Source organism: Microcaecilia unicolor, chromosome 5, assembly GCF_901765095.1.
Source record: "Microcaecilia unicolor chromosome 5, aMicUni1.1, whole genome shotgun sequence".
In the NCBI taxonomy this organism is placed as follows: Eukaryota; Metazoa; Chordata; class Amphibia; order Gymnophiona; family Siphonopidae; genus Microcaecilia; species Microcaecilia unicolor.
This window is the reverse complement of record NC_044035.1, coordinates 353,355,400-353,383,394: the sequence shown is the minus strand read 5'-3', so window position 1 is coordinate 353,383,394 and position 27,995 is coordinate 353,355,400. Positions and strand designations below refer to the sequence as shown.

Genomic DNA, 27,995 nt, shown 5'->3' with positions numbered 1-27,995 from the left:
ATGGCCTGCTGTAGTGTAGACTTGTGTTTTGGGCACGCACAGAATTATTTTTCAGCGCACCTACAAAAAATGCCTTTTTTAAATTTTTGCCGAAAACGGACGTGTGGCAAAATGAGAATTGCTGCATGTCCATTTTGGGTCTGAGACCTTACCGCCAGCCGTTGACCTAGCGGTAAAGTCTCACACGGTAACCGGACAGTAACGATCTATGTGCGTCAAATGCCACTTGGCACGTCCGAAAAGAAAAATTATTTTTCAGATGCGCCTATCGGATGTACGCCAAAAATGAAATTACCGCAAGATCCATGTGGTAGCCGGGCGGTAACTCCATTTTGGCATGCGTTGGGCATTTGTAGACGTTTACGTGGCTTAGTAAACGGGCCCCTTCATTGGTTGCCTACAAACTCCGTCCTCTAGTCTATAAAATCATATATGGAAGCTCCCTGGTATACTTGACTGATTGGGTAATATTTCTTTCAAACACAGTTAATAGCAGAAATCACAAGCAAATGCTACTCAGTTTTCCTTCAGTGAAGCAAGTTAAACAACAGCGAGCGTTTGACTCTTCGATACATCATCAGATAGTGTCAGCGTAGAACTCGCTACCAATACAGATTCGTGTTTTATTGCATTATATCGCTTTTCGAAAGGACATTAAAACTTACCTTTTCATCAAATACCTTTCAGAAAGTTATTATAATACTAAAATGATTGTGTTTTCTGTAATTTTTGTATTTTTTTTCGTAAATTCCCAGTTTATTTATTTGGTTGTTTTGTTATTGTAATCTGCATTGAACTACTTTTTTGGTACCTCGGAATGGAAGAACTGTGTAGCATAGTATAAAATATCGTTTCTGGCACTGATTAATATCTGTCCAATCATATTTAAACTCCTGAAGGCGGAAAAAGTCAGTCTCTGTCCAACCATTTTAAACTATTGAAGGCAGGAAAAGTCATTGGTCACTGTCCAGTCAATTTAACCTTGTGAGGGTGAAATACGTTGCTGGTCCTTGGTGTGGATTTTGGAGGGCTAAAATTTACTTTTTGTGAGTGGCTGCTAAGCTTTGTTTGTGGAGATGTCTTGTTATCTCTATTGCTTATTTTATCGCTCGGGGCAACCTCCATTTAACCCTAGTCTCTGTTTTCAATCTTTTCAGCATTTTGTGTGTCATTGAGTGTAATATTATGACCAGTTTTCATAGAAGGGAGGGCTATAGCTGAGTTGCCTGTGTTGTATTAATAGTGTCTCATGTATTCTTGTTATACATAAAATCAAATCCCACAGTCCTTGGTTACTGATAGAAATATATTGAACTAGAACCAAGACTAATCCCTACTACACATAAACTGGCAAACAGCAATACTGCCAAAACCTTTTTCTCTGTTTTTACTATTTTCTTCTTTTTTTTATTAAAGAGTGCCCTCAGCAAAAACCACTTATTTTAGGCAAGTACATTTCTTTGCCAAGTGGCAATAGCACTTCTTTCATTGGGCCCTGTCAGTCAGTCAGAGAGAGCGACTGTGGAGAGTGGAACGAGACGCGAGAATGTAATGTGCACATTGAAAAAAACTTTCAGAGATAAGTTCCCGTTTTTTGATTTATTATTAAGTTACTAGTAAAAAAGGCCCGTTTCTGACACAAATGAAACGGGCGCTAGCAAGGTTTTCCTCGGAGTGTGTATGTTTGAGAGAGTGTATGTGAGAGTGACTGTGTGTGAGAGAGAGAAAGAGTGAATGTGCGAGTGTGTGTGTGTGAGAGAGAGAGAGTCTGGGTGTGAGTGTGTCTGAGAGAGAGTGTGTGTGTGAGAATGAGAGTGTGTACAAGTGCGTATGTGAGACACAGTGTGAGAGAGAGTGTGTTTCACACAGATACAGTGTGTGCGAGAGAGTGTGTGTGAGACACACAGAGTATCTGTGAGACTGAGTGTATGAGACCAAGAGAGTGTGTGAGTGACCATGTGACACATAGAGAGTGAATGTGATACAGTGTGAGACATAGAGTGTGTGAGAGACAGTGTGTGAGAGAGAGAAAGACATTGACTGTGAGAGAGAGAGTGTGTAAGAGAGAGAGTGTGTGTGTGACAGAGATACCTCCCCCCCTCTGGTGTCAGCCCCCCCCTCTCTCTCTCTGGTGTCTGAGCGTTACTGTGCAGGATGCTGAGCTCTGGCTGTGCTTCAAGGAACTGACCAATCCTATTTAATAGAATGCACCTCCAACATTCTGAAACCCAGAAACCTCGTGTGATTGGTCACTTCTGCTTGTGATGAACCCGGAAGTACGTGATGTCAATTCAGGAGATGGATACAGAGAGCGGGAATGCCTCAGCCGTGCAGTCAGCTTCAGAATGTTGGAGGTGCCTTTTATTATATAGGATGTTGTAGCACTACTTAGATAGGCAATAGCACATACACAAATTAAAAAGAGAGGCCCGATGAAAGAAGTGCTATTGCCACTTGGCAAAGAAATGTACTTGCCTAAAATAAGTGGTTTTTGCTGAGGGCACTCTTTAATAAAAAAAAAGAAGAAAATAGTAAAAACAGAGAAAAAGGTTTTGGCAGTATTGCTGTTTGCCAGTTTATGTGTAGTAGGGATTAGTCTTGGCTCATGTATTCTTGTAGCATTTATTTATTTAGGGGTCCAAGGTAAAAAGTGGCCTGCGGTAGTGTAGGCGCGTATATTGGGCGTGCACCGGGCCAGTTTTTACCGCATTTACAAAAAAAGGCTTTTTTTTTTAATGGGACGGGAAAAGGGCCTGCGGTAAAAAGGAAACCAGCATGCGCCCAAAACTAGTCTTGAGTCCTTAATGCCCGCCCATTGACCTAGCAGTAAAGGCTCACACGCTACACGTGCGGTGACTGGTCTGCCTGAACTGGCATGCGTAGGAGGAAATAAATAAATAATTCATCCACGCATTATGGGCGTGGGCCAAATCTGAAATTACCACCACCTTGCGGGGGGGGGGGGGGGGGGTCTTTGCAAGGGGTTGTCCCAGAAAGTAATAGCAAAGCTGGTGCTAATGACGACTTAGGGGGATTGTCCTTGAGACAGCTCGTCTATGGGCGAAACCTGCGTGTCGGACACTTAAACCCCTCACTTGTAACGTACAAAAAGATGAGTACTTTATCATTGAGTTGTATATATAAAAATTAGGTATAAGTATAAATTGACACATGTTAATCGGGTGAATCGATGAAGAGGTGGGTGCTGGACACATTGCTATCTTTTAAGTATTATATAAGTCCACTGATAGCAAGTAACACTCTTGTTTACTAGTATGCTACTTTATATATGTAGAGAAAAAGACTTCAGGTAATGGATTATTGACTACTACTACTACTTAACATTTCTAAAGCGCTACCAGGGTTACGCAGCGCTGTACAATTTAACAAAGAAGGACGGTCCCTGCTCAAAGGAGCTTATAGTCTAAAGGACAAAATGTCAAGTGGGGGCAGTCTAGATATCCTGAATGGAGGTATAATGGTTAGGTGCCGAAAGCGACATTGAAGAGGTGGGTTTTGAGCAAGGATTTGAAGATGGGCAGCGAGGGGGCTTGGCGTATGGGGTATGGGCTCCGGGACATTATTGAGACCCGTGAACTGAGCCGCTCAGCTTAACCTCTGGAATAACGGAAATTCCTTTGGGTCAATCTGCTGGCGAGTATCCTCCTTAGTCCGAACGACCTCTAATTTATTATAAAAACATTTTACAGCAAATGTAGGTGAACTAATACTTAGCTCCACGCTTGCTGGGAATGCCCCAGCAAGCGTGGACTATTTAATTAATTAGAGGTTTAAATTTAAGTGGATTCACTACATATGTGATTATAAACTCAAGATACTTACAAACTGATTAATCGGGCACCATTATCATACAGTGGGGTCGGTCACGTTACTGTATGGCCATGTCTTTTTTTCAGCCTTTTTAACCTCTGCGGTAAAAAGGACCTCCGCTTGCGACAAAAACAGCCCCGCCACTGGCGCAGGGCCCTTTTTACTGCAACTTAGTCAAAGGACCCCTAAACGAGGAAAAGCTAAAGAGGTTCGGGCTCTTCAGCTTGGAGAACAGACAGCTAATACGACAGAGGTCTACAAAAGCCTGAGTGAAGTGGAACAGGCAAAAAATAATAAAAAGATTAGGGGACAACTCCATGAATTTATTTATTTATTTGTTTGTTACATTTGTATCCCACATTTTCCCACATATTTGCAGGCTCAATGTGGCTTACATAATACCGTGAAGGCATTCGCCAAATCCGGTACGGGATAGGTACAAAATGTTGTATTGGGATAGAGAAGATAAGATTCAATCAAGTTGGGTTGAGGTAAAAGAGTTCATTAAAACGATCTTTAATAGTGAAGTGTTGCAGGGTTGAGTCATTTAAGTTGGGTCATTCGGATATGCCCTTCCAAATAGGTGAGTCTTTAATGACTTTCTGAATTTTAGGTAATCATAAGTTGTTTTCACCACTTGTGGCAATGCGTTCCACAGGCGCGTGCCTGTGTAAGAGAGGTTGGACGCATGGGTTGTCTTGTATTTTAGTCCTTTGCAATTTGGGTAATGGAGATTCAGGTAAGACCGTGATGAACTGGTACTATTTCTGATTGGGAGATTGACTAAGTTACATAATAATACATTTAAAACAGATAGGAGAAAATATTTTTTCACTCAGTGGATAGTTAAGCTCTGGAACTCATTGGCAGAGGATGTGGTAAAAGCAGTTAATGTAGCTGGGTTTATGAAAGGTTTGGACAAGTTCCTGGAGGGAAAGTGCACAAACTGTTATCGAGGTAGATCTGGGGAAAACCACTGCTTATCCCTGGGGGTAGGAAATATGGAATCTTGCTATTTTTTTCCAGGTACTTGTGATCTGGCTTGGCCACTGTTGGAAACTGGATACTGGGCCAGATGGACCTTCAGTCTGACCCAGTACGGCTATTCTTACGATCTTATGTTACGCCTTGGATTTGGTAAACTCCTAATATCCCAGAATAAACACCACACGCATTCTATAGCAGCACAAGGTTACAGGATTTGAGCGATACAGAGCTTTATGTGAAATGTCCCCACTTCTCCCAGGCTGCCTTTCCACAGATCTGAAAAGACTGCACACCGTTTTGATTTGACACTACCAAGCCAGGCTTTTCATTGCATAGTTTATTTAACAATATCAAAAGAGGCATTCATTTGCACGTAGATCAACAGAAAAATGCAATTCCGTTCTGCTTTCCGACAAAAATATCAAAATTACAACTTTTGACTTATGCATTGCACCCAAAGTTATGAACGACAACTTTTTATTACACAATACCATGTTCTGTAAAGATACATATTAACATCATAGCGTCTCCTTATTCTCATATCAGGACAGACGAAAGGTACTCTTGACAGGTTTTGAATCACATCAGTGCATCAATCCACCTCCACGATCTGAAAGTTCTTTAATAACATTTACTTATAGTCAAAATGTCTTTGTTTGCACCTGAGTTTCCTTTCTAGTGAAATGTTTTCAGTTTTCTACCTGCTAGTTAAGACGGCAGAAGGGAGAAGTGACGTCAACACTGAGGAATACCAACAGACCTGATTGCAGTTAAATCACTACTTTTCAAACTGGTTCCCTTGATCAAGGAAATCTGTATTCACATTACGAATATAAAATTAGCACCAGTAAAAGCATGGACTGTACAGATAATGCTACTAACAGATACAGTAGGAATGTTTGGAAGCAATACCCCTTCAGCTTGGTAGGTTGGCATGGATTTCTAGCACTGTAATCAAATGTTATCCCAAGTTCTTAAGGTGCAGCTTGGAAGACTTTCGAAAGCATTTACAATTTCTGCAGCACTGGCGCAGCCACAGGTGGGCCTGGGTGGGCCGGGGTCCCCCCACTTAGGGCTCAGGCCCACCCAACAGTAGCACACGTTTAGCGGTATCTGGTGGGGATCCCAAGCTCCGCCAGCTGAAGACTTCCCCCTGACGGTAATGAAAACGCTACTCTCCACGATACCGGCACCTGCGCATGCTCTGTTTTCAGCGCATGCCTGCTGCAGACTGCCAAGGTGGAAAGAAGTGTTTTCCTGCCAGCTGAGATATTTTTTTGGTGGTGGGGGTGGGGGGTGGGGACAACACTTGGTGCCCACCCACTTTTTGCCTAGGCCCACCCAAAATCTGTTTTCTGGCTACGCCCCTGTAATCTGCAGTGCAAAAGAAATGCAAGTACCACGGCAGAAAAAATAATTTCAGCTGTGAGGTTCAGGCCACTTGATTTTGCTCAGTCTCATTTGCAAATGTAATATTTTTAGATTCTATCCAAAGCTCTCAAAGGAACAAATGAGTATGCAAGGGGAACAAAAACCCTTCTACTAATGCACTTTCTGAATCTAGGCAGTGTTTGGAACCTTTTGTCTAAGACATGTGAGGGAGTAAAGTTGATCTTCAAGTACTTTGTACAGAGATAAAACCATCTGAAGAGGGTGATTTGCAAACAGCCTACATCTTGAACACTTCCAAACCACCAAAAACTAGAGGGAGAATCCAGAGCTCTCAGCCCTCCCAAAGGGATTATAATTTCAGTTGGTGGAAATTGCGTAATAGAATAAACCAGGTGAAATAATAATAATTAGCAGACGTCAAAAAACCACTTTCACAGAATCCAAATGCACTCAAGCAAGACTGCAGTTATCCTGCAGGAAGGAATTCATTTGGGGAGAGCATTTTCCCCAGTAATGCAGCTCAGGGCTTGATTTACTAAAAGGCACTCCTGCAGTACTGCGTTCTTACCACATATGGATTTTATGCGCTGGGACCTGTTCACTAATAAGGCACGTTGCTGGCGTTGACCACTCACTAACGGTATTGCAGTAAGTGTTGCCCTCATCAATCCGAAGTGTCTCTTCTCAGAGGGATTTTGAAGCTGGTTAGTCTTTGCCCAAAGAGTTTACTGAGCAGATTGTTCTGGGACTCTGCAGTGCGGTAGTTGTGGGGCTCAGCAGGTTTGGCGGGTTGGCGAGCTCGATGCCTGTTGGAGGAGTCGCTGGTTGTTTTAGGCAGGAGCTGGTGAACGCTCTTGCCAAGGATGTCTTTCCTTTGCTTGTATACTCCGTTGGGATGATGTGTGCTCATCTTCTTCTGGTTGTGGGTCTCCGTCACCACCTTTCTGAAGTGGCCCCCGGTTCGGAGCTTGGGTTGGATCCGATTGCAGAGGGGGTCATTCGTCTGGACAGGCTTTTTCAGACCTCCCACACTCTCAACCCTTCCAGACCCAAGGGTGTGTGGTTTCTTCTTCTTGCAGTCACTCTGAATGTTTTCTCGGGATGCAGAGCTTCCTTTGGAGGCCAGGACCTTGTGCTCTTTCCTTTTCTTCCCACCGACTTTTGGAGACGCATTTAAAGCCTGTTTCTCAGAAGATTTATCAGAATCCAAATGGCTATGCTTTGCACTGGTGATGGCTCCCTCAATTTTGAATTGGCTACCGACTGATTTGCTCTGGTTGCTTCCTGTCTCTTTCGTGTTGTAAGCTTGACCATCTCTGGCATACAGACCCATCTCAAATGGTGCCTTTTCTTTTACTGAATAGGATTTCAAAGGATCCTCAGCGTTGTAAGCTGTACTTTGTAAACCAGAAGTAGATCGGCTGTTAGCTTGACTGACAAGGCTTTTCTTCTGAGGGCCAGGATCTCTGCAAGTGCTGTTCAAATCAGAAGATGCAGTCCTATCCTTCAGAGGTAAGGCACCCTCAGCTGTCTTTGACTTAAGAGCATTTTCATGGGTTGTTCCTTTTATACCAAGATTACCGGAAGGTGGTTTCTGCAGCTCCTTGGTCTCTGATTCACCTGCACCTGGCTCCAGCAGCACACAGCTCTTTTTAAGAAGCTGATGTCCAGGGTCCTCCTCTGTTGTTTCTTCCAGGGAGCTGTGATTTTCAGTGCATGTCACCTTTCCCCCTGCATTATTAGGGGGTGATTTAGCCTGTCCTTGTGGACGTTTATGTTTATCAGCGTTCTGATCTAGAATTGCCTTTTCTAAATCAGCAGTGTCCTGAATGGATCCAAAAGGGTCTGCAAAAGGAACATTAGAGTTCAAATCAAGATCTTCTTTGGCCATTTCTTCCCTGGGAAGAGTAGTAATATTTTCAAGTTCTGGATCACTTTTCACAACTTTGAGCATCTGGGGTGTCAGACAGCATTCTGGAGACGTTTCCCTTTCAGCTGGAAGATCTGAAAGGGCAGTAGCCTCTTCCTTTTTCACCAAAGTGTCTGATTCAGGTTCAGTGAGATCTTTGATGGCTTCAGGGACAAATTGATTGGATGCTGGTAAAGGTGTCGGGCATAAATCTAGATTAGTCTTGTAGTTGACATGCAGAGAGGCACCAGTTGGAGCACTGCTGTTTGAATCATCTCCAACCTTTCGCTTTTTGCTTGGTGGCATGAATTGGGAAGGAGTTGCTTCTTTGACCTTCCCGTTGCCTTCCTTCATGGAGAAGCCTGGTCTCATGACTCCCCTGAACTTGAAGGTCTTGTTGCCTCCTTCCAGGTGTTTGTCCATGTGCCTGTCATACTGCTCTTTCTTGGAGAAGGTGTAGTTGCATGTGCTGCAGATGAAAGACTTCTTGATGACATGCATGACATCGGCACACAATTCACACGCATAGAGCGTGGTGTGCTTAATTTCGGACACCTCGGCTATGTTGTGTTCTCGTTTCAGGTGGCTGCGAAGATCCTGCGTGTCCTGGTACAACATTGGACACCTGTGGCAAAGGTAGATCTTCTGCGAGCTGTGAACCACCAAGTGTCGCTGCAGTTTGAAGGGCTTGGGGAAGCACTTGCCGCAGTGATGGCAGTCTCTAGAGGGGTCTTTACAAAGTGGGTGGATCAGAGCATGCTTTTGCCCCACATGTCTCTCGCTATTTTCTGGATGCTGTGGAGGAGGACTTGGAGTGGCCTCTTCTGTCAGCACCCCTTTACTTTGGATGTTGTTGTCCAGTGGTTCCTTACTGGTCTTTGAGTCGTGTTCTTCTTGGTGATGTTTTAGTGCTTTGTTGCTTTTGCTGCCAGGACCTCTGCTGCCCGAATCTGCCTGCTTGGAGAACTTGCTCATTTTTCTAAAGATGATTGTGCTCTGTAACGTCCTGACAGCACTATCCTCATCAAAGCAGCCAGCTAAGCCCATCACAGACTTCTGGGCTTGCCCTTTTCTAGCAAACTGACTGGCGTGTTCTCTTAAGTGTTCATTGTACATCCAGACATCAGAGATCCCCTTTAGACACATGCCACAGATCCAGAGGCCAGCCTTGTTTTTAGCATGCTTCTCTCTCAAATGGTCCCTTAACTGTTCTCTAGAGCTGAATTTCCGCTGAATACACATGTAGCAGGTAGGGGGAGGAGAAGGGTTGTGGGACAGTTTATGGAAATCCAGCTCTCCCAGAGTACGGAACCACTGGAAGCATACCTTGCATTTGTATTGCTTATCTTTGGTTTTAATATGATCACTCTGGCTTTTTGTCATTTTCCCCTCATCTGCTTTGTTTCTGTTTTGCTTAAAACGTTGACTGGTCTTTGGTCTGGTGTTTGATGTACTGCTGGCACTTGATTGCTCAGTTTCCTCTCTACAAGAACTGAAAACAGCCTTCTCACTCATTTCAAATGTAATCTGGAAATCAGCTGCATCCACATCTTCCTGTATTTTGCCACCATATGGCTCTCCTAAGTCCGGTATTTCTGGACTGAGACTCTGATAGGAATGTCCAACATTGAGTTCCGTACGAGAATCAAGCAAGATTTCCATTGGAAGATCTTCCCTCTCTTGTATGGCTGAAGGTCCATGCAAATCTGATATTTTGTCCAGTTGGCTATTTTGGCAAAGGAATGTTAACATTGTATCATCATCGATGTCAATAGCTTTGTTACTTGGATTGTCCTCACTGTATTCCAACTGTAGTGTGGTGCTCTCGGAAATGCTAGAGATGACCTCATTCAGCTTTTGCTTGCTGTACTGACACATGTCCAACGTTAAATCCTCATTAACAGAGTTGGTGCCATTTTGGCAAGAATCATTTTTTTGTTCTTCAGAGGAACTGCTTTGACTGGAGAATGTCGCTTTAGGATCTGTTGCTCTAGTCTTCACTTCTACCACATTTGTTTGTTTCTTAGGGCGTTTTCCATACACCCTAGTGCATTTGCGTCTGATGCGCTGATTGTCCTGTGGAAAGAGCTGGGAGAAGGTGCACTCATCATCAAATAAACTCTGCAAGACAGGGGCAACCGGGCTGTTCTGATTCTCCCAGGTCTTTCTTTCTGTGAACTGTGGACTGTACTCCAAGTTTCCCTCCAAGACTTCCTTTAAGGTCTCAGCTTTAGCTAACTCAGTGGATTCAGTTTGTGTTTTAGTTGGACCTAAAGTGGCAGCTTCATTCGGAGTCATCCAGTTACTTTCCTCTTCTAAGTTTGAGGTTTCCCCTTCTTTTGAGCCATCCCCAAGGACAAGTTGTTCTTCACACATACTATTCACATTCTTGTCTAGGTGATCTACAAAATCATTTGACCAACCTTCCTCATTCTGCTCCATCCCTTTATATTGTTCATGACAGCTGTCAGGATTCATCCTGTCCTTTGATGACAGACACTCTCCAACATCATCTGGGATTTGGCTCTTGTCATTTAGATGTGTGACCTTATAAGAGAACTGCAGAGCACTTGCCTGATCCTCCATCTCTGGTACGGTCAACTTGCTTGGTTGTTTTGGGCACACAATGGCATTTAAAATATTCGTTTTGATTATGTTTAAGATAGTCTCAGAAGACAAGTCATCCATATTTTTTTCTGAGTCAGAAGATTTGGTTGTAAGCATCTTCTTCTTCCTCTTTCTTCTGCCATGAAATGTGTTCTCGACAGTCTCTTTGAAAGCTGGGATATCTTTAGTGGAGCTCCTTGTCATTTTTTCTCTTTTGGCTCGTAATTGTTTAGGAACATCTTGTTCCACAGGGTCATGCAATTGTTGCGATTCCACAGCCTGTGAATTGAACTTTGATGTCTCTCTCACAGTGTTTGTGGTTGTTAGTTCATCAGGTGAGGTACTTTCCTTATTAAACTCATTGCTCGTGCCTGGCAGATTATCTTCTTTGATCCTATGTTCAAGATTTGGAGATTCATCCTTGAGAAGATTTCCATGGGCGCTGTTTGCAGATTTTAACAGTTTCATTTTGACTTTGGTACTTTGTAGCTTTTTAGAGGTCCCCTTGGCCATTTTTAATGTCTTTTCTGGAACAATTAAACCAGATTGGTCTATTTTCTCAATCAGTGATTCACTGCCACTCTTTATCTGGTGCTTTACTGCCTTGTGTCTCATCAAACCTGGCTTGGATCGGAAGGATACAGAACAAATATTGCAGGTCACTTGTAATCCGTTTGATTTGTTCTCTATACGTTGCCCACTTCTGGATAGATTTTCCAGTATCTCCTTACTCTTCACAGAATCCAGAATGCTTAAGATGCCATTTTCTATGGCCTCTGTATTTTCATTGCCACTCTCGCTATGATCATTTGACTGTAATTTGCTTTCTGTGTTCTTCACATAGTCAGGAGCATTGTAAGTTTTTTCTTCTGTTACATTTGGAAACTGAGACACAGTAGAGTTGGTCTCAGCCTTCTCGGAGCACTCAGTACTTGAAAGAGTTTCCTCCTGTTGATGGAGAAAATGGCTCTTTACAATTTCAGCTAAGCTATTATGTTCATTTTTGACAGCCTTACTGCTGGAACAGTTTTCAAACTGATTTTCAGGTTCAGGATGTAAATTCAGTTTTACCGAGTCTTTCCTTTCTATGAAAAAGTCTGGTGACAGAGGTGAATAATTCCCGCTTTGCACTGGAGAGTGACCTGCAGATACTGGCTGAGGGCTAGACAAAGTATCTGTGATGGAGCTTGCAGCTGTGTTTTCATAAAGGTTGCACTCCAGTTCAGAGCGATCGCAGTTAGTCAACCGTTGGGCCATGTTGTTTTGCTCAATAGGTGGTCGACTTGGTGATGCACAACTCTTCTTTGGTAAGTCTGGCCTCTGTTCTGAGTCCAGAGGTAGACATCTATCACTGCTCGGACACAATGAAGCTGGAAGCTCTCCCAGAAGATCTTGCTCAGATGACTCTGTGGCCCTTAATGGACTTTCTCCGAGACAGTGTGAGATGTGGCTACTTGATTCTGGAAGAACACCACCTAAGTTTGCCTCTTGCTCTGGAAAGGGCGACAACTCTGTTTCTTGATCTAGGTTTTCCTTCAAAGAGCCATGTGAAAGCTGACCAACAAATTTGGGGTTTTGGAGGTGCACAGTGTCGGGTATAAAGGCTCTAAATTTATCATCTTCAGGCAGCTGCACTTGAAGGCCATTGGCGTCTTCTTCGTGTTCAGGTTTGCTGTGCTGTAACGGTTCTTCTTTTGCATAAATAATATTATTCAGAAAAGGCACAGGGATAGAGGAGTCCTCACTATACCAGTCATTTTGATGGATTGCTTTAAGGCTACGCTCAGTGATCTCAGCACTTGGCGGAGGAGTGTTCCTTTTTGTTGCCAGCTTGCTGACTTCCTGTTCTTGATCTTTGCAGAGAACACCAGGGCTGCACAAATCTGACAAGGCTAAGTGAAGAGTTGCTGCCTGTGGTCCTCCTTGAACATTACCTGGCTCTGACAGTGGGAAAATAGGATCTAATTTATCACATGAGGGACTACAGTCGGCATCATTTATATCCACAGTCTGCTCCATTGCAGCATCCTTTCTAGAGTCTTTTTCAAATAAAATACGGCTTGCCTGGGCTGACGGCCTCTGTTTTTCAAAAGTCAAGGCTGCTTTCTTGTTATCTTTCTCCAACAGATTCTCCATCTGATCATCTTTCGTAGCCTGCCCCAGCAGTAGGTTTACTGTTCCACTGCTGAATGATAAGCGGTTATTATCCTCTAGTGAAACACCATCTGCCTTGATATTAATGTCATTCAGGTCAGAACATTCATCTCCTAAGTGATGTGACTCTGTTACATTATTCTGCAGGTCATGGTTCAGCGACTCAGCTAATTTTGCAGTGGATGATTTGGCACTAAAGAGTGTTCTTCGCTGTTCACTTGTATCTGAAAAGTTCTGTGGTTCTGTTGACTCTAATTGAGTAGAAGCAACTTTAAGTTTGTTCAAAGAACTATCTTTGTCACTCAAAAGATCACTTCTATTTTCTGATGCAATCTCGCCTTCAGAACTGCAGGGCTCATAGGATCTCACCTCAGGGGAAACACACATGTTTGCATTCTGCTCTGTTGCTGAATGTAGCACAGGAAAACAAGACACTATGAGTTCCTCCTTGCTATTATTTACTGTCCTTGCTACAAAGAGCTGGAGCTCTTGTAATGGGTTGGCGACACAGTCCTCAGACATCTTTGGATCTTCTGTACACACCTCTTGGTCATCCGCACTGGATGCATCAAAGAGTGTACGCTTTATGTTACTTGTGTATCTTTTGAGATGTGTTGTTGTGCAGGTTGTGGAGTCTGTCTGCTTCTTGATGTCATTACAAGTTGAGCTGCTGTTGACTACTTTTAAACCTATAGCAGTTTGGAGACCATCAAACTCGCCAACTTTGCCGAGAGACTTTTCTTCAGGATCAGTGACATTTTCGATGCAAGTAAATGGTGTGATGTGTATCACAGGAACTGCTTCACTTTGTAAATTAAATTTGGGCCTCAGAGTTGACAGTTGGTTTCCAAATTTTCCAGACACAGATGTCTCAACAAATGTTTCTTCTAATATTGAATGCTTAGGTAAAGTATTCTCTGTAGATCTACAGTGAAGAGATTGCAAAGGATCTTCAGAACTCAATTCTAGATTGTCTGTCCTTTTAGGAAACAAAGCATCAGAAGTCACTGTTGGGCTATTACTCAAACCTGTGGTATAGTTTTGATTAGCTGACTTATCAGATGTGTCAGATAGACAAGAATCAGGAAATATGCTAGAAGATTCATTACTTACTGCTTCGGAATCCATGTCTTTTGTGACTTCAGCCTCATTCAGAGCATCTTGAAATGAGCTGCTTTCCTTTTTGGAGGCTTGAGGAATTAACATATGTATCCTTGACTCTAAAGAACCAAGTTCATCTGAGCGCTCCCAGGAATGGTTCTGGGTTTCATAGTCACTGCTTTCTTTTGGAACGGAGAGTTTCCTGCCTCCCAGATTCTGCCCAATACAAGACTTAACTGGCATGAGACTGGTGGCATTTGCCAAAAACAAATCTTTGTCTTCCTCATCAGCATGCCCTCTGTCTCCAGGTGATAACTGACCTGAAGTCTCTCTTGGCTCTGCCCTGGTGTTCTGGTCAGAATGTGGTTGGACAACAGCAGTATTGCTGTTGATCTTGTTTGTTTGCAGTTGACTTTCGAGCTCAGTAACTAATCTTTTAATCTCCAGTTCATCGTCTGATATATTGGTCATAAAAGACACATTACAACCTGAAATTCTTTCAGGAAGACCTAAAGGGGTTTCACTGGGAGGCCCAGGCCCTTCATCAGCAGGCTTCTTACTTACTGCCTTTTCAACAGGAATGTCATGAAAATGAGGAACATCTTCGGACAGGACAGGAGAGACATCTTCCACTAGTCTCCAGTCCTTTTCTTCCAAAAACTGAGAATACGGCTGTTCAAAGAGTGTGGGTTTGCTCGTCTGATTATTCTCACAGGTGTATGACACATGATTGTTTTGGCTTGTGGAAATGTGATCGTACAATGGGCTATCAAATTCAGGTACGGGGATTTCTCCAAATATTGAAGAGGGATCGAAACCAAGAGGTGATGCCATTTTCCTTTGTTCATTCTTGACTGCATTGGGTGTTATATCTGAGTGTTTTTCCTCAAATAAATGTGCACTGATGTCACTGGAGCAGAAGTACAAGTCACTAATACGTGGTGATTCTAGAACTAAAGGTTTAGAGAAAAGGTTGGCATCATCGTAACTAGCCAAGTCTTTCTGTTCATAGACTGTTGTGTTATTGGCATTGCCATAAGAACCATGTCCCTCAACAGTCAGATTCACACTAGTAGAGTCTCCATTATAACAACCAGCAGAGGCTCCAAAATCTTTCTGATCTTTATTTAAATACTTTATACCACTCTCACCGTAATTGGCATTAATATCGCAATTAATATCATTAGTCAAATGTGTTGAACTAATTAGCCCTTCTGTACGGGAGCCAATAATGTTGTCATTATATGGAGGAAATGACTGTGAGATGCTATCGTGAACCATTAATTCATGTGCCGAATGTTCACCTTGTGAGATTGCTATGGATACACTTGCAGTTTGGATAGTGTCTGCTCCCTGCTCTTCAGTGTAAGCAGTCCCTAATGGGCTTTCAATGACTGGGTCTTTACTATCATATTGGTCTTCCTTGTCTGAAGGTGAAACATTCTTATTTGTGTATTTTATCAGAGGAATATTTGTTCTACCGTCAAATCCCTTGGAGCTACTATGTGGAAGACTGGCAGATCCAACCTTCTTTATCTCTTTCAAAATGTCTGTTTCAGTCACTTGACTCTCTTTTGAAGCGTCTTTGAGAGATTTTGTAGGATCGCCTTCGATTGGTGTCAGTTGGTGGGAATCATTTACTACAGCTTGGTTCTCGTTATCAGAATTTGTTTTCCTGCTGTTCTTTGGGCTGTTGATGCTGGTGCTTTGGTCATTGCTTGTAGAGGATTGGCTGCTGGGTCTTCCTGTCATTTCAGTGAAGTGATCTTTCTTCATTGTATCCTCAAACTCAGCTTTCTTGCTACATCTCCAGATGGAGTCTTTCTCATTCATGGTTCCATCGCTCTCCTGATGCTTTCTGGTGAAGCTGTACCTCAGTCTTCCATTGAGCTGCTTCTTGGCCTGCATTCTCGCATACTCCTTGTCATCATCCGAGTCCGAAATGTAGTCATACTCGCCAAATGCAGTGTTCTGTGATTTAGGTAGAAGTCTTTCCGTCACCAGAGAAAACTGAAGACTCCTGTTGCTTTTCACATGTAACTTATGAAGTTTATTTTTCTGCTGCACAATTTTATGAATCAGCTCCTTGCTCCAAGTGCCACTGCATGGCTTCCTCTTTTTCATATCTTTTACAGAGACTCGTCGTAGCTTCAAGCTTTCATTGGTGATGTCCAGTTCTGTAGAGCTTAACCTAGCTTCAGTCTTTTGACATGTACTAGGACACTTGTTTTTAGGCTGTTTCTTGGTAGAGCTACCTAAGTGAGCTTGGCTGTCGGTTGTTGGCACCTCTGGGCTATTGCTGGACTTTTTTTCCATTTTCAGTTCTGTGGTTTTGCCGGGTTCTTTGGTCTTATGCAACAAATGGCCCACCACATTTTTCTGGGGACGTTCTTTAATGCCAGGCTTCTCCATTTTTGGAGTCTCAGATTGTGCAAATTTGGGTGCCAACATTTTTTTATCTCCATTCTTTATCCCCAAAACTCTGTTCTTAGTATGAAGTATGTTTTGATTGTCTTCATCATGATAAGCAGTTTTAGCTTGAAATAGACGATTGTCATTTAATTCAGTAGGTCCAAATTTCTTTTCTGAAGTTAAACTTTCTTTTACTTTATACGGCTGTCCAACCCCAGTGCCCTTGATAGAAGAGAGTTCCTCATCTGCAAATACATCTATAAAACTGCTGTCTATCTCTGGGTTATCTGATTGATAACCCAATCCATTTAATGCTTCTGTAATGAGGCTATCCAGCTTTGCATCATCAATCTCCAGATCAAAGGTGTTGAGTGGTAATGAATTTGTTAAACCACTAAATATGCTAACTTTCAGAGGATCGTCCTTGGCCTCCAATTTATTTTCTCCATCTAGTAGGACATCAGTATTCTTATTTAAAGCAAGCAGGTGTGAATTTGGGTCTGAAGTGCCTTTGGAGAGCGGTAGACCTGGTGCTACCTGAGAGGGCTTCATTGGATCGACAGAATGCTTCCTGCTTTCTGCCACTCTGGTTGCATCCTTCATCTCAGCTTGGAAAACAGAATGCGCACCACAATACTGCCGATGCTCCAGAAAGGAGATAAGGTTACTGTAGTTTTGATCACATTGCTTGCAGGTAAGGAGGACATCGAGCTGGTCCAAGTTGGCACTGCTAAGGGAGTTAGCTAGCAAGTGGTGTGATGAATACGGTGGAGGAGGAGGAGGCTCATTTTCGAAACTTTCTAGGCATCCTTTGGCCAATTCAGCATTTTGTTTCTGGAACTGATTTTCTTGTAGGAATTTAAAGAGGTGCTCATCTTTTGGGGAATCTGACGAAAAACTGAATGTAGACACTGGTTCGTGGTAGTGGAGTGAGCTAGAATTGACTGGATCTGAAGAACTGAAAATTTTGCCATCTTTGGAGTAACACCCTTGATGGAAAAAGAAAGATGGTGTAAGTGTTACGGGGAGTTGACTTTCTTCTGAGCTTGTGTTAGTGGGGCTGCTAGACACTGGTGAAAGGGAAGGGCATGGACCGTTGGTGATGGGGGAAGGAAGAGGGGATTCACCTGGAGAAACTGCCACTAATCCGACTGGAGGCAAAATAGGATTGGAGTTATTTCTAGGACAGATAGACTGGTTCATACCAAGCAACATATTTTCCTCACATACTGAGGTGCTGGAGTCCTTCCCACTTTCGTAAGGAAAAAAATGGTTACAATTACAGTTATGTTGAGCCATATCATTTCTATGGTCACCTGTCAAGTGCTTTTTATGATGATACCCAGGTGGGTTATTTAAAGGAGTGCTTTTCTGGATTTTGCTGCTTCCTTGCCACTCTGAAGTACCTTCTGGAAATGGCAGTTTTTGACTGCCGAGCTGCCGGGATAAATCTACTCTAGCTGAAGTAAGGTGAACCTGCTGCCAAGGCATTCTGACGTTCTTCAGAACAGCCCTTTGCTCAGCACTGAGGTGACTCTGAGAGGGCAACTGTGCCCCATTTAGCCTTGGATAAGGTGCTGACGTTTGGTCCACAGAGGTAAAGGGTGTGCTTCCTCCATCCCAAGCCTGTAATGTCCTGGGATGATTTTGTGCTGTTGCAGGGACGCTGCTCTCAAAAGACACCGCCCCTGCATTTAGGCCGTTCACAGAAGAATTGCTATAAACTTTGGTTTGAAAGTGCATGTGGGCTAGAGAATTGTGTGGTATATTCCTTCGGAGGGATCCACCTAAGTCCAGGTGTCTTTGGCTAGGCATGCCGTCCTTTGGCGTTGATTGTCTTTTATTGGCCGATGTAGGCATGCTATTGCTGTTACTGTGTAAACTGAATTCACTAGACGTAAAACCTGGAGGGGTTTCTTGGAAAGTGCTTGCAGTGTGATCGATAGCACCAGGGTTAATAGCACCAGATGAAGAAATAGCACCTTCCATCTCAGTGGAATGATCCTTCCTTCCTTTATAGCAAGACATAGAGTTTTGACACTGACTTCCTTGAGTCTGTGAACGCACAAGGCAAGATAGCTGAGAAGGAGGATTGTAGTTTCTACTGTCTGTTACTAAGCTGTCATAAGAACTGTTGCCCAGGGGCTCTTCTTGCCCATCTCTGGAAGGAGTATGGAAGGGAAAAGCAGCATGGACCACCTGGGTGTTTTGAAGAGTAACATCCACGTAGTCTTGACCATTGACATGACTGCAGAAAGAGTTCACCACCTCATCCTGCAAGGTCTGGAAAGGGTACTGAAGAGGTGACGACCCAAAACAGTGGCTGCCTGATTTGCTGTTTTCTGGAAACGAACAGGACTTCTGGTTCGAGATGCCATGATCAGCAGCTGAGAAGTTTTTGTCAGCTGAATGCCAGGCACTAGTTCTGTTGGCCTGGAAGTCCAAGTAATTCAGTGGCCCACTACTGACACTAGGGCTTTCCCGCTGCTGTGCTTTTAAGATGGGGTGTTGGTGAGAGACTACCCCGCTTGGTGAGGTATAGTGGCCGGAAGAAGCCTCCTGGAAACGTCTGAAGTGGAGATCTTCCTGCTGAAGCTCTGCTTCTTGGTCAGGGAGGCTGGGCACATGGAATTGGTAGCTCCCGGCCAAGGGTGCTGGGCTGGGCTCTGGTTTCTTGGGAGGAGTGACTTTCTGCTGTGGATAGGCGATGCCAATGGTAGGGTTTGCTCTAGGATTTGTAATACTCAGCCCATACAGCTGATGCTGGCTCCGATCCCCTTTCCCAAGTCTTTTGTTCCTCTCCCGTGTTCGGTTTTTGCCTGTGGGGGATTGTGGACAGTTTTTCCCATTATTCCATGTGCCGTCATGTGAAAACCTGGAACGGTTCTGGAGTGACTTGAAGTCAATTTTTCCAGTCTGCTGAGGCCTTATGACTGCTTCCCGCTGGCTATGAGGCTGCTTGTTCTTAACCCCATCAGTGCCATTTTGTAAACGACTTCCTTTGGCTACTGGATCACTTAACTGTTCAAAAGTAAAGTCCTTCTGGTGGTCTTTGCAGCTTGCATCCGTCTCGTTTATGAGATAGGCATGCTTCATCTCTCCTGTCATGGTCTCCCTCGGAGGATAGGCTCAGAAGGCATCTGCTGCTCTACTGACCCCTGGCCTGGGCAACTTCTTGGTCTGCTGGGCTGGTGCCCTCATTCTGCGGGAGCTAGCACAGGTGCTTCTGCCTTCATTCCTACTGTGTGTGAGCTACGGGGAGCTGGGCTCATAATCCCCCAAGACTCTGCAAGAGAGGAGAGAGGGCATCGTCAAAAGGTCATCAGAACAACAAAAGGTGGCAAAGAGACCCCAACTTCCTAAACAAACAAAGCAGTCAAGTTGCTGTAAATATTAATACAGTTTGATTCCTTATTTCTAGATTTATCTTTAATTTAATTAAAAAAACAAAACATAAGAGAGAGTCATTAAGGAAACCAAATTCCATCATACTTTTGGTATGTATTAAAGAAAGCATTGACTTTTCATTGGCTGCCACAGAAAAAAACGTTCAGCACTTTAAAATCATGGGAAGGAGACCTTGCAAACAGGGGCGTATCTGAGGTTCGGCGGTAGGGGGGGCAGGGGCTAGAGTGAGGGGGCACATTATAGCCCCCCCCTGCCGTTAACACTCCCTCCCTCCCCCGCCTACCGCCGTCACCTACCCCGAGGTCCGCTTCCTCCGGCTTTTTAAAATATTGCTTCAGCTGGCGGGGGACCCCAACCCCCCACCAGCCCAGCCGTGATCTTTAACTTTTTCATCCTCGTCGTGCAGCGCGCTGTGAAAGCTGCATGCATCTTTAGATCCAGTTGGAGTCTGACGTCGCAGCAAGTTGTAACGTCAACGTGCTGCGACGTCAGACAGACTCCATCCAACTGGATCTAAAGATACATGCAGCTTTCACAGCGCGCTGCACAACGAGGATGAAAAAGTTAAAGATCGTGGCTGGGCTGGCGGGGGGTTGGGGTCCCCCGCCAGCTGAAGCAATATTTTAAAAAGCCGGAGGAAGCGGACCTCGGGGTAGGTGACGGCGGTAGGCGAGGGAGGGAGGGTTAACGGCGGTAGGGGGGTCCGGGGCAAAATCTGCGGGGGCCCAGGCCCCTGTGGCCCCACGCAGATACGCCCCTGCTTGCAAAGAAAAACCATCTTTTCTATTCATTTGGCAGAACTTGTTCTCATGGTATTAACGTTATTTATTTATTTAGAAATTATGCTGTAATTTAGTGTTTTTAATCATTTTATCATGACGTTCTTCTTTTTGGAAGTTTTGATTTTGTGTTTCGTATTCCAGTTTTTCGGCTTGTGACGCTTTGAATCCTGGGAGCTTTTATAAATGAATGAAGACTGTTCTTCTTCGCAAAGTCTGCTTCCCCTTTTTTTTTCTCCGCCTTGACCTAGCGGACCGTCTGCCTTGTTGTTTTCTTTCTCTTGCACTTTGAAATCAGCCACAGGTTATTGGACTGGTTAGGCAATGGGATGATAAATGAATTCATCAATTGTACAAAAAAACAGTATGGGCTGTTAATCCTGCTTCTGTAATCTAAGACTGCAAAGACTGAAAAACAGCCAAACGCAATCTGAAAGAGTGAACATACAGCAATAACAGACAGGTGGGAAATACCCTCAGAAACTACTACTACTACTACTACTTAACATTTCTAAAGCGCTACTAGGGTTACGCAGCGCTGTACAATTTCACAAAGAGAGACAGTCCCTGCTCAAAGAGCTTACAATCTAATAGATAAGAGTGAGGCAAATATAGGACAGTCGAGCCATTGTGACATCACTGATGAGGTTGGCTCTTAGGCATTGGTGGAATGAGGCATTATGACATCACAATCTCAGCTCTGGTTAAATCACTGCTATATGTAATACTACTACTACTAAACATTTCTAGAGCGCTACTAGGGTTACGCAGCGCTGTACAATTTAACAAAGAGAGACAGTCCCTGCTCAAAGAGCTTACAATCTAATAGATAAGAGTGAGACAAATATAGGACAATCAAGCCATTGTGACATCACTGATGAGGTTGGCTCTTAGGCATTGGTGGAATGAGGCATTATGACATCACAATCTCAGCTCTGGTTAAATCACTGCTATATGTAATACTACTACTACTACTACTACTTAACATTTCTAGAGCGCTACTAGGGTTAGGCAGCGCTGTACAAATTAACAATAAGGAAGGTCCCTGCTCGGAAGAGCTTACAATCTAAAGGACGAAATGTCAAGTTGGGGTAGATAAGTTTTCTGAGAAGAGGTGTAGTGATTAGGTGCCGAAGGCGACATTGAAGAGGTGGGCTTTGAGCATTGATTTGAAGATGGGTAGGGAGGGGGCACGGCGTATGGGCTCAGGGAGTTTGTTCCAGGCATGGGGTGAGGCGAGACAGAAGGGACGGAGCCTGGAGTTGGAGGTGGTGGAGAAGGGTACTGAAAGGAGGGATTTGTCTTGAGAGCGGAGGTTATGGGTAGGGACGTAAGGGGAGATGAGAGTAGAGAGGTACGGAGGGGCCGCAGATCGAGTGCATTTGTAGGTGAGTTTATAGCTTGGAAAAATTTTGTATTCTATAATGTTTTGGAATATTGGTTCTATTATGAACAGTCTTGATTGAGAGCAGGTGGGAAAGTTTACCCCATGAAAGAGACTAGATCACGGACACAAAAATCTTATATAGATATCAGTGTCTCGGTGGTCAGACCTTGGTGGAATCCTTGGTTTCTGAGGGTATTTCCCACCTGTCTGTTATTGCTGTATGTTCACTCTTTCAGATTGTGTTTGGCTGTTTTTCAGTCTTTGCAGCAATGATAAATTAATTCCATGAATGAATTTAATATAACGTTAAGGGGCCCTTTTATTAAGCAGCAAAAAAGTGCTTGTCGCAGGGCATTGTTCCCTCAAAGCTGAGTGGAAGTCCTCCACCTACAGTTCTGCCAGTGGGTGGCGCTGTTTCACTATCACATTTTCAATAGTGAGGGACAGGCTTCCAGGGAACCTGCCTGTCTCTAGCCATTGAAAACACAATATTGAAACACCGCCCCCTACTGGCAGCAATGCAGTTGGAGGACCTCCCACTCAGCTTAGAGCGAACAGTCACTGTGGGGTACTCTCAGGTGTCCCACGGTAATTTTTGATTGCATCCCACTTTATAAACTAAACTTTATTTTTTTTTATAAAATAAACTATTTCTATGCGTTGGGGGCAGGTCAAGGCGTATTCTGCGCTAATCAGTAAGTGCAGCTACACTGCTGTGCACGAACCGATCAGCGCATGGTTAGCATGTGAATCCTTACCTAGGGCTACCGTATTTTCCCCAAGAAAGGAAGTCTCGCGAGGCCCGCTGCTTGAACTCTCGCAGCCATTTTGAATCGGCGCTGGGAGCAAGAGAAGTCTACAGACACGCTGGGCAGGAAAGAGGGGGCTCTTTCCTGCCCCGAAGAGGTCGCTTGACCACCAGGGCACCACACTAAGGTAGGGGAGGATAGGACACCCCTGAGGCCTGCCCACCCCTGCCAGCCTACCCGTTCGTCCACAAATCCGGACAAACAGGCAGGCTGGCAAAACCCGCCCAGATGCCCGGCTGTGTCCTCAGAAAGAGGACATGTCCAGGTAAATCTAGACATATAGTAACCCTAGTCCTTTCCACCTACACAATAAGTGTAGTAAAGTGATCACTGGCTAATGGCCACATGCTAATAGGAAAATTAGTTTGTGGCCATTAATGCTGGAAATAGAAAAATTGCCCATTTTACCCATGTATAAAAAAATGGTTTTAGCGTGCAGGAATGACAAGCATAAGCACGTGCTGAAGTCACTTTTTTACCACAGCTTAGTAAAAAGGTCCCTCAATGCATTTGATAGATTTTGTTATTCATTCAGGTATTCAAAATGTATCTCCCTCTTTCCCTCCCTCCAGCACATACTTTAACCCAATTTTCCTCAGCAGAACTTTAATATATTTCTACAGATTTTACTCCGAAGCAGACACTTGTCTTCATTTACCATGGGGTTGAGCTTACGTATCACTTATCATAGCTTTACCTAACTCCTTTATATAATATTGGCCATCGAAGGGGACATACAGTGATCAAGTTATGAAATTTCCCTTTTTCACCTGCAGATTCGAGTATGGAAAGGGAAATGGGACTTGATATACCGCCTTTCTGCGGTTTTTGCAACTACATTCAAAGCAGTTTACATATATTCAGGTACTTATTTTGTACCAGGGGCAATGGAGGGTTAAGTGACTTGCCCAGAGTCACAAGGAGCTGCAGTGGGAATTGAACTCAGTTCCCCAGGATCAAAGTCCACTGCACTAACCACTAGGCTACTCCTCCACTAGCAACATTCCATGTAGAATCCTGCCTTTGCAGATCACTAGTGTGGCTGTGCAGGCTTCTGTTTCTGTGAGTCTGATGTCCTGCACATACGTGCAGGACGTCAGACTCACAGAAACAGAAGCCTGCGCAGCCGCATTGCTGATCTGCAAGGGCAGGATTCTACATGGAATGTTGCTAGTGGAATAGCAACATTCCATGTAGAATCTCAAATAGTAGCAACATTCCAGAATCTCAAATAAGCAGCATTCCATGTTCCACTGCACTAACCACTAGGCTACTCCTCCACTAGCAGCATTCCACATAGAATCTCAAATAGTAGCAACCACTAGGCTACTCTTCCACTCCTTGGGATTCCGGAATCTTGCTATTCTTTGGGGTTCTACATGGAATGTTGCTACTCTTTGAGAATGTGAATGGAATCTTGTTAATGGCACTTGATATACGGCCGTTCTGTGGTTTTTGCAACTACATTCAAGGCGGTTTATATAGTATATACAGGTACTTATTTGTACCTGGGGCAATGGAGGGTTAAGTGACTTGCCCATAGTCACAAGGAGCTGCAGTGGGAATCAAACCCAGTTCCCCAGGATCAAAGTCCACTGCACTAACTACTAGGCTAATCCTCAACTCATTCCACCAATAAGAGCCAACCTCATCAGTGATGTCACAATGGCTTGATTGCCCCAATACTTGGCTCACTTCTGATATTGTGATGTCATAAGGGAAAGGGGGAAAGGGAAATGGGACTTGATATACCGCCTTTCTGAAGTTTTTTCAACTACATTCAAAGCGGTTTTACATATATTCAGGTACTTATTTTGTACCAGGCGCACTGGAGGGAGAAGACAGACATCTGATTCTCAAGCTAGAAATGTGCTTGGCAGGTTTCCCATATGCTAATCAATTTGGGGAAATACATTTCCCAGGAATTTGGGGGGAAATACTTAGCTTAATCAACGGATTTAAACTCTAGTCCTAGCAAATCCAACATTTATATAAACATCAGTCATACGAAAAGCTACGTTTCTTCTGGTTTGATCAGAGCTAGCCAGCTGCAGAAAATATATCTATTCCAGTCCTCCAGTGATTAATGAAACTTGCCACACTGCTGCACGATTTATTTATTTAGATTTTGCTCACACCTTGATCAGTAGTAGCTCAAGGTGAGTTACATTCAGGTACTCTGGATATTTCTCTGTCCCAGGAGGGCTCACAATCTAAGTTTGTACCTAAGGCAAAGGAGGGTTAAGTAGGGTTACCATATGTCCGGATTTACCCGAACATGTCCTCTTTTTGAGGAAATGTCCGGGCAACCAGGCGAGTTTTGCCAATCTGCCTGTTTGTCCAGACAAACGGGCAGATTGCTAGCCTCCCCTCCCCTTACTTACTACTGCCCTGGTGGTCTAGCCCCCTCTTTCCTGCCCAGAGCGCTGCCCTGCATGCATCCTTCCTGTTCCTGATCTCGGTGCCGATTCAAAATGGCCACCGAGAGTTGAAGTGACCTCGCGAGACTTTCAACTCTTGGTGGCCATTTTGACCACCAGGCCAGTAGTAAGGTAAGGGGAGGGGGTGATGGGGAGGGGGAGTGACGGGGTGTGTGACAGGGGGGAGTGGAAAATGTGACAGGGGGTGGAGTGAGGGCGTGAAGGGAGGCGGGGTGGGGTGTGAAGGGGGCATGGCAGGGTGTGTGGTGGGGCGGGGCATGTGTCCTCCTTTTTGGGGGACAAAATAATGTAACCCTAGGGTTAAGTGACTTGCCCAAGATCACAAGGAGCAGCAGTGGGATTTGAACTGGTCACCTCTGGATTGCAAGACCGGTGCTCTAACCACTAGGCCACTCCTCCACTCCCACTCAAATTGAAATACTGTGGGTTACATTTTAAAAAAATATAATAAAGTAAATACGTGAGCTGGCCCTTGCACTAGACTAGAGTATAGAAACAGAGAAACATGACGGCAGATAAAGGCCAAATGGCCCATCCAGTCTGCCCATCCTCCATAACCCTTAGCTCCTCCTTTTCCTAAGGGATCCCACATGCTTGTCCCATGCTTTCTTAACCTCTGACACAGTCCTCGTCTCTACAACCTCCACCGAGAGGCCATTCTGCGCCTCTCAGCTTCCTAAGATCCATTTTCCACATGATCCAGAATATCGTAAGGAACAAACTGACCCAGTTCCCTGAGGATAACAATGTTATCCCAAGAGCAAGTTGATTTATAACTTACTACCCCGTCCCTCGGTAGTGCCATCTGGGTGATAAGATAAGGACGGCATTGTAGAAAGACAGCGGGATATTTGCCAGCCGAAGCCTTCTTCAGCGCCGTCACAGCGTGCACAGGAGAAGCAAGAAGAAAGAAGAGCAGGGGGCAGGCAGGGAATGCGGCTGCGCCGGAGACCGGCACTGAAGAAGGCTTCGGCTGGCGGGGGATGGGGATCCCCACCAGCAAAGGTATTTGTTGGCGAGGCGAGGCAGTGGGGGGGGGGGGGGGAGGTTGAGGAGGCGAAGCGAGGGGTGGCGGGTCGGCACTCAAAATGTGCCCCCAACCTCGTGCTCTGGCCCCCTCCCACTTTGAGGACTGGCTACGCCCCTGAATTCTCAACTTTAATGTTTCTTCATCAAGCGAGCAGTTTGCGTAGTCGCTCCTTAACTGCGGTAACCAAGGCTTCTGAAGACCGTCAGCTATTTCAGATAGGACGTTTCACTGTCTGTCTGTGTCCAGGGCAAATTACTCCATTTGATTTTAATGCAGTTATTTCCCCAGTTCCTGGATCTGATTCTTGCATTAATTTGACCTGGAATCCTGCAGGGGAAAAGCGGCAAAATAGCAAGAAATTGTAGTCAGACTTAAGGGAGTCTAATTTTCATGACACATATCCAGAGTACCTGAATGTAACTCACCTTGAGCTACTGCTGAAAAAGGTGTGAGCAAAATCTAAATAAATAAATAAAATAAATAAAAAATATGCATAGGTACCAACATGTCAAAAATCTTCAGGGGTGCAAAATACCCCTTCCTGGAAAGAGCTTGCTCAATATTTGGAGGTGCTCAGCTGCCTCTGGCACCCACAGCGCTGACTCCTATTCACATGTGTGCATTCACAGTTCACATGTACATGTGGATCCCACAAACTATTCCTGTCAGAAACCTCATGTCCTCCCTGAGCGCCAGAAAATTTGGTGTAATGATTAAGCACATGAAACACAAAACACACAGTGATCTCAAATGTAATATGGACTAAAAAAAATGGAGAAACAGCACCACCTAGAGGATTCTAGGGGAAGTCTTTTAGTTATTATTTTTTGGATTTAGCTGGTATTAAATAGATATAACGTACAACACAGAAAAGAGAATAAAATGATAACTTTTTTATTGGACTGACAATACATTTTTTGATTAGATTTCGAAGGTAACCCTGATTGGAAATGAGCAAATGTCGACAAATATCAGAATATATAAGTGAAACACAAAAACATTCTAATGACAGTCTCACGATAAGAGAGTGGGGTGGGTTGGGTGAGAGACAGGGAGAGAGGGATGGTTGATAACATAGGGGCCAACTCTGTGGGTGCTTGAGCACCCCCAATATTGAGAAAATTCATTGTGTGTGTCCAAGGAAGGGTTATTTCCATTGGGCTTAGCACCCCCAATAATTTTGAAACGTTGGCTCCTAAGGTTGATAACAGGATGACGAAGCAGTATAATTTTATGGTTTATGGTGGACTAGAAAACTCAGATCCCTGTTAAGTCCTGTCTGGTGGGTGTCAAAATATTTCATCATGTTGACTTCAAAGGTCTTACGTTCCTGGATTGTCTTAAAATTTCCTTTTAGTATTTTCCCCATAAGATCGTTGATGCTATGTTCTGGTTTTGTAAAGTGCTGTCCCAGGGAGGTGACATCCTGGTTGGCATTATAATGTTTAATATGATGTCCGTATTAAATTGATTTTGGTCTATGTTAAACTGATTTTTGTCTTTAGCATCTGGCTTGTTTCTCCAATATAGAACCCTTCTTCACTGAAAACAAAAATACAGGTATAGTATGTATTTCCTTGTCCCCAGAGAATGTAGGACTCTGACCCCCTCCCACAATATTTAATATGGCTGCATGGTCCCTTCACTCATTTACTTTTTTTTTTTAAATTTTTATTACATTTGTACCCCGCGCTTTCCCACTCATGGCAGGCTCAATGCGGCTTACAGGTACTTATTTGTACCTGGGG

The 27,995-nt window shown here is 44.1% G+C and overlaps 1 protein-coding gene across 1 annotated transcript; it reads right to left on the bottom strand.

Moving 5' to 3' along the window:
• Nucleotides 1-6,152: 6,152 nt before the first annotated feature.
• LOC115470937 (zinc finger protein 469-like) lies at nucleotides 6,153-19,501 on the bottom strand. The gene has a single exon (XM_030204574.1). The coding sequence runs from the start codon at nucleotides 19,499-19,501 to the stop codon at nucleotides 6,875-6,877; it is 12,627 nt and encodes a 4,208-aa protein (XP_030060434.1). The 3' UTR covers nucleotides 6,153-6,874.
• Between the last annotated feature and the right edge of the window lie 8,494 nt (nucleotides 19,502-27,995).

Excerpts from the sequence above, each read along its gene's own strand:
- LOC115470937 (XM_030204574.1), bottom strand. The coding sequence starts at position 19,501 with ATGACAGGAGAGATGAAGCATGCCTATCTCATAAACGAGACGGATGCA.